Source organism: Arachis ipaensis, chromosome B5 (genome assembly GCF_059453495.1).
Source record: "Arachis ipaensis isolate K30076 ecotype BB chromosome B5, ASM5945349v1, whole genome shotgun sequence".
Lineage (NCBI taxonomy): Eukaryota > Viridiplantae > Streptophyta > Magnoliopsida > Fabales > Fabaceae > Arachis > Arachis ipaensis.
This window is the reverse complement of record NC_142440.1, coordinates 134,575,210-134,585,350: the sequence shown is the minus strand read 5'-3', so window position 1 is coordinate 134,585,350 and position 10,141 is coordinate 134,575,210. Positions and strand designations below refer to the sequence as shown.

The following is a 10,141-nucleotide window of genomic DNA, read 5'->3' as shown; positions in this document are numbered from 1 at the left end:
CAGAAACGAGTTTGTTTCCGAGTCAACTCGATTCCACTACCTAAACTCGTAAACTCGTATGAGTTTACGAGATAACTCGCGAGTTTGACAACCATAAACCCTAAGTTTAGGGTTTAGGGGTTTAGGGTTTACGAGTTAACTCGATTCCACTTTGGTGCACTCTTGTAGCTGTCATCGTTGGGTCTCTGACCCCACACTGGTTGAGTAGTACCTTGCTACCATCCTTTTTCACACAACAATGCTGCAGTATCTCAACCAGGTTCGAGATAGCATCACGTGCAAGGGAAAAATCTTCAATCTCTTCACAACCAAGTGTCACAACATAGCTCAATGCAGAGTATAGTGCACTGTATTGAAATAGTCTGGCCTTTTCCCTCGAATCATTCCCCAAGTCAACAATGTACTGTCCTTTGCAATCTTACACCATCACCTAAGGATAATAGTTTTTTGGGATTTTCTCCAAACCATCATACTTCATCACACAAAATATATGTGAACACAATATGCCATCACTATCCCACATCTTACACTCGCACTCAATCTTTCGGTCATTCACATCATATAAAACGTTGAATACCTTCTTTGGGTTACCCATTTTACAAAACCTTACACGATGGTCGTGTTGATGCTCACCCTTCCCTGAAACAATAGCGTCGCAACACCTTTGATTTGCTTCTTAACGTCCCTGGAAACAACTCTTGTATATAGCTTCGATGCAGACAACTCTATTGCATCTAATACGATAGTTAACACTAGCGTGTAATAAGTATAGTAAAATTGTGTAGTAACCTCGTTGTTCCGATAGTCTTTTACGACCCTATCCAAGTTGTGAACTAGTTCAAGAATGCTATTCGTTGACTTTAGAAATGCTTTAATGAAAGAATTGATTCTTTCACATCTTGACATTGTCCTATATCCGGCACAAAAAGTCTCCCTTAAATAGATTATTGCCCAACTCTTTTTAATGTCATACGTCAATTGCACCCACGTATTTTTGACCACACTGAGAAACTTGACGGATGTCTTCAAATATCTCTTGAACTTGTCAACATCAAAGTTTGCATAGATAGCCTTCTTGAATACTTGCTGAAATTCAATTTCCTTTACCTGTTGGATATAAGTTTTCTCCAGATGCCATGCACATAGTCGGTGCTTGGCAGAAGGCATCATCTCCGCAATGCCAGCGTGCATTGCCTTATCACCATCCGTGACAATGAGGTTCAATTTTTTTTGTCCAATAACATCCAAAAGGTTCAGAAGAATCCACCTATAAGTACGGACCTCCACGTCCTGCAGCCAGACAAATCCAAAAATGTAAGTTTGCTTACGATGATTCGTCTTGGAGAACACCACCAGAGATTTCTTGTACTTGTTCCCATGATATGTCGCATCAAATGCAAGGACATCACCAAACAACTCATAATGAAATTTCATGATACCGTCCACCCAGAATAAGTTACTCAACTGATTATTTATAGTGTTTGCTGTGTTGCCGTCCAAGATTCGTGCTCATCGTTGACGGTGAATATAGTTGTACAAATCCCTTTTGGTAAACCGAAGCATGTCGTAATATCTTTTATATTTATTTAAATTTTTATTTTTATAAATTTAAGAAATAAACAAAAATAATTTTATTAATCATAAAATAATTTTTCTATTTATAATTATATAATATTTATTAATATTAATTTTTTTAACACATACTTAAAAAATGTAATAGTTACCAACTAACTAACGAATTATTAAAACAAAAAGTAATAATTGATTTAGTATAAAAATAAAAATGCAAAGAAAATATAAAATTATGTATAATTATTTAATTATGACTAGATCAAATGATTTAATCAGTTACTTAATGATTAAATTAGTGACCCATTAATTTTTAATATTCTAATTGTATGGATTACCGATTTGATTTGATTTTGATAATTATAATGATAAAAAAAGAAATAAAAACAATAAAAATGAGAAATAATTCAATCATACTGTATATATACAAAAAATCAATAATACATTATGATTAACTTAATTAATTTTTAGTGTATTCGTAATAATTTGAATATTAATTAGCATATAATATCACTAAGGGTCCTTGCCAGTTGCCAAATGTTTGGAGCAGTATTAACTTCAAAATTCCGACCATTGGAGCATTGGGGGAGCAGCAGGAGGCTTCTTTGACGCTCAAGCTGAACGCTGGTGTACCGAGGACGCGCGGGTCTAGCAGTTCATCCAGTTTGCATTGAATCGGACGGTTTTCAACTAATTTGAGTGGACTGGTTTAAGTGCACGTCCGGCTTAATCTAAAATTGAACCGGACAGGCCGGTCCTATACTGATAACCAGAACATTGACCTCCTAACTTATTTCATCGTGGCTTGATCCCAAAGAAAAGCACTTTTTAAAACATCAAAAAACTCGCGAGCCGCAACATCTCGGTGTCTCCCTTCTCTTCGTTATTCTTGGTTGCTCAAAGTTAAAATGTCGATCTTCGAGTACAACGGGAGTGCCCTAGTGGCTATGGTTGGCAAGAACTGCTTTGCCATCGCCAGCGATCGGAGGCTCGGTGTCCAGCTTCAAACCATAGCCACCGATTTCCAAAGAATCTCAAAGATACACGACAAACTCTTCATCGGTCTCTCTGGCCTCGCCACCGATGCCCAAACTCTGTACGTGCCAATGCATTTCTCTCTTCTTTTTTTAATCAATTAATTTAAAGTTTTCATTTTGTTTTTGTTTTGGTTTGATCTTGTTTGCTTTGCTTGTAGGTACCAGCGTCTGGTTTTCAGGCACAAACTGTATCAGCTTAGGGAAGAGAGGGATATGAAGCCCGAGACCTTTGCTAGCTTGGTCTCTGCCCTTCTCTATGAGAAAAGGTAAATGCAATTTTAATTTTAGATCTGTTTTGAAGCAAGGTTTATTTAATGTTTTTTAGGGTTTTAACAAATTGGGGTTTTGAACAAAAATTTGCGTAACAGCTTGAGAAATTCCCCCAATTTTAGGACAGCAATTTGACCCTTTATGGTTAACCCTCGAAATAGAGGGAAGCTAATGGGAAGCCAGAAAATAGGAATTACACTGGCATAGTCTTTTTACTAATTTCACTGGTATTCATAACTAATGTCCACTCCACTATGGTGATGCTGCTTATTGCTACTTAATTGAATAAAAGTCACTTGGGGGCTGTTAATAAGTTATGAATGAGTCTAGTTAAAACCCATGGTAGAGAAAAACTCTAGGAAACCTTTTATAGTTAATGTCATATTGAGGAAGTCCTCATCCTTAGTTCTCTTCACTCTGTTACATTAAATATGATTGTCACCATTAAGCTATGAACTTTGTGAATAAGTGATGAATTTATCTTAAGCTCAGTGTGCTTTTTTTGAGTTCCAATTTATGTTTTCTCAGAATATTTGCAGCGGATCATTCTTGTATCTTTACAACCATAGCATTTTGGAGCTTTGCCACTATTTTCTAATCTGGATTAACAACTATGATGTTAATAAACACAGTAGCTTGAAATTCTTAATCAAACCATACATTGTTTTGCCTTTTCAGGTTTGGTCCATACTTTTGCCAGCCTGTAATTGCTGGCTTAGGAGATGAGGATAAACCATTCATTTGCACAATGGATTCAATTGGAGCAAAGTAAGTTAAATTGTTTCAAATTATCCATCATTTCTTGGCTTTGTAGGTCCATGCAATAATGTTTTTGCACAATTACTTGTTATTAGTACCTTTCAGAAGCCAAATACATTGTCTGAAGCCAAATTTCTTCTTTGGAAAATTTGATATCTTGTAATGTAATTGGATGGAAGCATAGGGTCATGATCACCTGCAAATGTGACTGTTTTAGAAATATTTTATTCTTGAAGGTTTCTAAAGCCTAATAATTATGAGTTTTGATCTAGATTGAAAACGTTAAAAAGCACATGCATCAAAGATTATATCTATGTGTTACAAAGTACTACCTCCATAGAGAAAACTTGCTTGCAATGTTGCCATTTGATCTATGTCTTGAACTCCCACGACTATTCTCAAGCTTCAACAGATTATGGTTTTATCTATTAGGGTCGAATTCAGAGACACATGGGGGAGTATAACTCTAAAAAATGTGCTGTCCATGCAATCGTTTGGTGTATTTAGTTGGAGTATAACTCTAATCTCTAATAGAGCCTTTTGGACAAGTAGGTCTTGTGGGATTGATTATAGATTATGTGTTGTGTCTACCAGCTGCAAGACACAATCTAATTAGAGGGATCTCCATATTTGATAGTAAACATTTCAGAGCCTTGCTGTTTTATATCTGTGTGTATAAGCTAGTTGGTTTTTGTGATTTTCACATTAATATATACATATACTATCTTCATATGAGAATTTTTCAAAATTTTTAGGATGGCTAGTGTCCCTGCTCCTCACCACTCTTCCTAAAATCTGTACCTGGTATCAAGTACCTTTGATAGCCAAGCATTAAATTTTGATTTGAATCTCTCCCCCTGCCTACCTCTCTAGTGCTCATCCTCCGTCTACTATTTCCTGTAATATGCAATATTCAAAGTTATTTTTTTCTTTTAAATTTTTGAGGTGATTTTTTGTTAGTCATGTCCGTTCTTCCTTCTAATTATGAAATAATATGACTGTTGTATGACTTTATTTTGAGCTATCTGTATGTGATTCTAAAAGCATTGCCATCTCTTATATGCAGGGAGCTTGCTAAGGATTTTGTTGTTGCTGGCACTGCCTCTGAATCTCTATATGGTGCTTGCGAGTCAATGTTTAAGCCTGACATGGTGTGTCCCCAAGTTTGACTTGTTTTTTCTTTTATGTGACCCTTTTCTTTGTCTCCTGTGGTTGTTTTGTGCACTATGTAGTCATGCCTATTTTTTTTTTTTTTGTGGGTAGTGCTTTAGTAGGAAATGTTTGTTTTCAACTTATTTATCCTGAACGTCACTTTTTAACTTAAAAAGAGAAATCATTTTCCAGATACTTGATAAATAAACTTCTTAACCAGGATTTGGAAAAAAACGTTTTCATCTTTCTTTTTTTCTTTCCTACTGGATAGATTCTTAAAATAGTAGCCTCTTAGAAAAATTAGTTTTCAACTTTTTCAATTATACAGAAGGTTGTAGTTGTAGCATCGCTTTTTCAGAAGCTGAAACAAATAAACTTTAAAATTCTATAAATGGAAATCACTGGAAAAGAAAACTCTAAATGGGTATATGCATAGTATAGTTCCTTGTAGTAGATTGAAAAATCAATCATGTGTCTTTTACATTATAGTGCATCATAGATCATAGTTATAGATTAAGCTTAAGTGTGAACATGTAGACGAAGGATGAAATCATCATAGATTGTAAAACTGAATACTGCCAAATTAGTTGATGACTTGAACTTGAAGCAGATGATGCGGAAGGTCATGCTAGGAGCAGTGTTTTATAATCAGATGTTTATATATGGTAGCACGTGTTCAAACTAAATGATAAATCCAAGACCAAAATTTTCAATATGTTATGTGATACAACCATTTTGCATTTATTCAATGAAGATATTTTGTCGTTCAATTTAAAAACACAATGCACAGCAAGTGAATTCACAATGGCATTTTCTTCATATGAGAAGTTTGTCTAAATAAATTATAAAATAGTGTTGCATCTGTAAGTCTGTAACTGTGTAACAACGTCAAACAAACGAGTTATCAAGTTACAAAAACATGACACCAATTTTGCAATAAGATGATATCCAGAAGTTTGATGGTGGAATACAAACAGAAAAATCCATTTAATAGTGGCACAATTTAGTTTCAGAAATCAGACTGTTGCACATTGTAAAACTTTTGATTTAGCTTCAGGTATTTCTTATATATTATTCTATATATTATTTTTTGAAGATAAGATCTTTTTTTCCCCTCTGTACCATCATACAGGAACCAGAAGAATTGTTTGAGACTATCTCTCAAGCTCTGCTGTCATCAGTAGATCGTGATTGTTTAAGTGGCTGGGGTGGACATGTCTATGTTGTGTGAGTTTGGAATTTTCATTTATAGTAACTTGGTCTTGAGATCTTTATATTAGTTGTCAATCTTGGTTCTAAGTAATTGCAAAACTTTCTATGATTCTTACCATTATACTAGCCATTATACATAGGGAAAGTAACTTTTATTTGGGTTGTGGGGGAGGGGGTTGTTTTAAATTGGCCCATTAACTTTCGTGCTTTTCAGTTTATCGTCATATTAAAAGGGGATGTCATTGGCTTTCATGACATGTCATATTGTGAAATGGTTTAGTGACAATTCACATACAGGATTAACAAATGTAATGGAGGATTAGAGTGGTCGACAAATGAGAAGGTTTTGCACTAAATTGCAAAAATAAAAATAAGGGATCAAATTAACAGAAAAGAAAGGCCCCAGGGGGAGGGGGATTGCATTTTCGCTACACAAAACACACCTACAAAAGCATATTCTTAGTTCGGTTTCATGAATCGTTGAGGAATTATATGATTAACGGTTCTGTTTTGTCCTTTCACTTTTGCAATTGTTGATGAAAGTGGTACGAATGGGCTGGCTTCTGATATGATATTGGGTCATGTGATTTATATAGCCGATGCCACTTAGTGGTATAAGGCTTAAATGTTTTTATGGGTGGGCATGGGAGAGAGAGTGTTATTCTCATATATATAGTTTTGGCATTATGATGGAGTGGGCATATGGCGAAAATGGCATGGCAAAAAAGTATCAACAATTCCGGGAGGAGTGGCCACTGCCTTGTAAAAGTGACTGTCCGAAACTAGTAAGGAACATAACATGAACATATATGATACAGAGAATTTTAAATTCTGATGTGTCCTACAAAATTTTATCCAAGGGGTAATTTGTAGGACGATACAACTATCACGCACACAAACGCATAGTTATATTTATTTTATTTTATTTACAATTTTAAAGAAAGGGTATATTTGTTATTTCAACTTAATTGTTTATTTCTCTTATACTTCTCTTGTAACTTATTTCCTGGCTTAAATATTTGTTACTACCTTGTTCTACACTTTTGTTTATTTTTTTTTTCTCTGGCTTGTAATCATGGTGGCTTATTGTTCATTTGATTTCACTCATGCAGTACACCAACTGAAGTAAAGGAAAGGATCTTGAAGGGAAGAATGGATTAACCAGTTACACTCCTCAGATCACATGTCAATTTAGTTTGGAACTGAATGGTAGTCTCCATTTACCATCCACAGTGGGTTTATGGATGCCATTATTACTGTCTTCTTTATTCGCCGTAAAACAAAAAAAAAAAAAAATTTGAGTTCAATATTTAGATTATCAGATGGAGGAGGTTGGAGTTGGGATGCTTGTCAATTATTGTTATTGTTAATCCTCGAAATGTTTTTGCTTCCAAAGTACAAGAATGATACAGCTAACTTGTTGCCAACTTCGAATTTGCCAGATTTTTAATTAAAGTTTGGGGTTTAGTGATTTCTATGATTTTAAACCCTAAACATAATTATATCTAGGTAATTACTAATTTGTATGTGTTAAGTTGAGCAAATACGAAGCACCATTGGAAACATGGGGTTAATATTCAAATCCGTGGTTTTTGAAAGATTAAATTAGTCATTTTAGTTCCTAAAAGATAAATTATAAATTAAATCGGTTTTTTTATTAGTTAAATGATATGTTACGATAAGTACCACATACTAATGTCACGTTATAAAATAATTAGTTTATGTATCATGTTAATAATACCTGATATGTCGCATGTTATAAATTTATTTAGAGTTAAATTAGTCTTTACAAATAATATATACATAAATTATTTTTATTTCTAAAATTTTAAAAATTGATTAAATTAATTTTTATATAAATCTCTTTTTATCATAATATTATATTTTTAATATTCTTTAAACTTACTAATTTTAATATATTTTTATACCTTAATAAATAAAATTCTTTTTGTATAAAATTTAATTAAATTATTATTAAGTTATTTTTTAGTTGTGTTCCGAGGATTACTTGAAATTGGGTTGTCTTTAGACTTGTAAATGAGGCCCAAATTCTCAATGGGGTAGATTCCGACTTAGTCCCCACTTCGATACTTAAGTCAGTAAGAGTCTTAGTAGGTTTTTAGTGTATTAGACCTAGTTATACCTGAAGGTGTCAGTGTACTTATAGGGAGTAAGCCAATAACTACCGTTAGAGTAGTTCTACTTTTGGTGGTGGATAACCGTTCCTTGATCTTAGGGTGGTTATGATCCCTCTTCTAGAAGTGAGAGAGATATTAGGAAAAGTTATAACTCCTTCAGCGGGGAGTTAACTTCTGGTAGTGTTCTCGTTCAACCTCTCAAGAGGTTGATTACACAGTAGATGTATTTTGGATTTTCATATGCTTTTGGGCCTGGCTTACGTTTTTGGGCCAGGTATGAACAATGTCCCTACTTGAATCCGATCTCTTTTCCGGAGTCGGAATCAAGTATGTGTGAAGTCGGAACCTCTTAGGTCAGTATTTTCGATCACATCGAAAAATCGGCGTGATTGTGGAATGGTGAATCGTCGCCTCCGTTGGTTTTTCTTCTTTGCCACGTGGGCTGCGGTTGCATCTGTAACTGCGCACGTCTTTAATGAGTGGGAATGTTTTTATGTTTCTGCCCCTTGGGTCTTTTAAAAAACGCTTTTTTCTCCCTTCCTCTCTCTTCTTTTTGTTTCTTCTTCTGCAAATTAGGTGCACTTGTCCTTTCTCAAGTTTTTCTGCTCACTTTCATACGCTGGAACCTTCTTCTTCTTCCCTTACGTTCTTCCACATATAATATTTGGTGCTTTGTTCTTCCTGTGAAGAATTTGGAGGGTGCACGAATTGTTTTGAAGGGTTTCTTTGCTGCTTTCGTGACGCTGTTATCTTCCTTTTTAAAAGAAGAGGTTAGCTTTCTTTTTCGTTAACGTAGTGTTGCTTGTGTAAAGTTTCTTTGTTGCCTTTGAAGTGTTTGTGTTTAAACGCAATAGGTCTCTGTTTGTGGGTGAAACCTTTTAACTTCTTTGATGATTGGTTTTTTGCTGCTGTGATTCTGCCATGAATGTAGATGCTTTTAGGTAGCACTTGTGATTACTACACCTTTGTTCATTTTCTAATGATGTTTGCTCGTATTTGTCGGATGCTGTGATCTGGAAAGGAGTTTCTTTTGTTTTTGATTAGTAGTGACACCTTCTTTTCATAATGTAGGTGCATCTTTTCTAAATGTCTCGCCCAACTATTTCAAAAATGTCTTCGAGGGTTCCTGAGGATCTGTTGAGATGGGTAGATTCTTCAGTTTGTTGTGCTGTTCCGATGGTAGATAGTGTTTTTGTAGATGAGTTTCAAAAGTACCATAGGTTTTGTAGTTCTAAGGATGATGAGGTGAAATACGAGTTAGTTGCCCCTGACCCTGAAGACCGGGTTTGTTTTGGCCAAGTTGTTAATTCGGAGTCGCAGTTTATCTTCATGCATGATTGCTTTTTCACCCGACTTGGGGTGACGTTTCCTTTTTCCGATTTTGAAACTGAGGTTTTATCTTGCTGTGAAGTCGCTCTTTCCTAACTGCACTCAAATTCTTGGGGTTTTATGAAGATATACCAGCTTGTGAGTCGTGAGCTTGATTTTCCGACTTCTTTAAAGATATTTTTCTTTTTATTTCATCTTACCAAACTCTTTAGTGCCACTTCAAATAAAAATAAGCAACAATGGGTTTCCTTCTGAGCCATCCAAGGTTGGAAAGTTTTTTCTATCTTTGATAAGTCATTCCATAATTTTAAAAACTTCTTCTTTAAAGTCCGTGTTGCTGAGGGTCATCACCCTTTCTTTTTGAATGAGAATAATGAGCCCCGTTCCCATTGTACTGGATGGAAGTGGCCCCTGTCGAAAAATATAACCTGACAGACTTGAATGAGGTCGAGGAAGTTGTAGTCGAGTTTTTCCGAGAGGTTTGGGGACGGGATCCAAACCTTGATACAAAAAGGTTCCTTCTCGGGACTCCGAGTTATGTTCGTACCGGGGTAGGTAGTTTATATTATTATAATTTTATAGATTCCTTTATCAATTTTTCCGACTTGTTTTTCGACGTCTAATATTATTTTTGTAGAAAAAATGAAAAGCGGTTCCAAGGCTTATCAAAAAGTT

General features: G+C 35.0%; 2 protein-coding genes across 2 annotated transcripts; one reads left to right on the top strand and one right to left on the bottom strand.

Annotated features, from left to right (window-relative positions):
* Positions 1 to 606: 606 nt before the first annotated feature.
* Positions 607 to 1,434, bottom strand: LOC148565860 (protein FAR1-RELATED SEQUENCE 5-like). The gene has a single exon (XM_088487269.1). It carries the CDS (start codon positions 1,432 to 1,434, stop codon positions 607 to 609), a length of 828 nt encoding a protein of 275 aa, XP_088343395.1.
* A 937-nt stretch (positions 1,435 to 2,371) lies between these two features.
* LOC107644020 (proteasome subunit beta type-3-A) lies at positions 2,372 to 7,470 on the top strand. The gene is made up of 6 exons (XM_016347792.3): positions 2,372 to 2,665; positions 2,765 to 2,872; positions 3,555 to 3,644; positions 4,702 to 4,786; positions 5,920 to 6,014; positions 7,112 to 7,470. The coding sequence occupies exons 1-6, from the start codon at positions 2,478 to 2,480 to the stop codon at positions 7,158 to 7,160; spliced, it is 615 nt and encodes a 204-aa protein (XP_016203278.1). The 5' UTR covers positions 2,372 to 2,477; the 3' UTR covers positions 7,161 to 7,470.
* Positions 7,471 to 10,141: the final 2,671 nt, after the last annotated feature.

Coding starts and splice junctions, on each gene's coding strand:
- LOC148565860 (XM_088487269.1), bottom strand. CDS start 1,434: ATGAAATTTCATTATGAGTTGTTTGGTGATGTCCTTGCATTTGATGCG.
- LOC107644020 (XM_016347792.3), top strand. CDS start 2,478: ATGTCGATCTTCGAGTACAACGGGAGTGCCCTAGTGGCTATGGTTGGC. Junction 2,873..3,554: donor GCCCTTCTCTATGAGAAAAG/GTAAATGCAATT, acceptor TTGCCTTTTCAG/GTTTGGTCCATACTTTTGCC. Junction 4,787..5,919: donor CAATGTTTAAGCCTGACATG/GTGTGTCCCCAA, acceptor ACCATCATACAG/GAACCAGAAGAATTGTTTGA.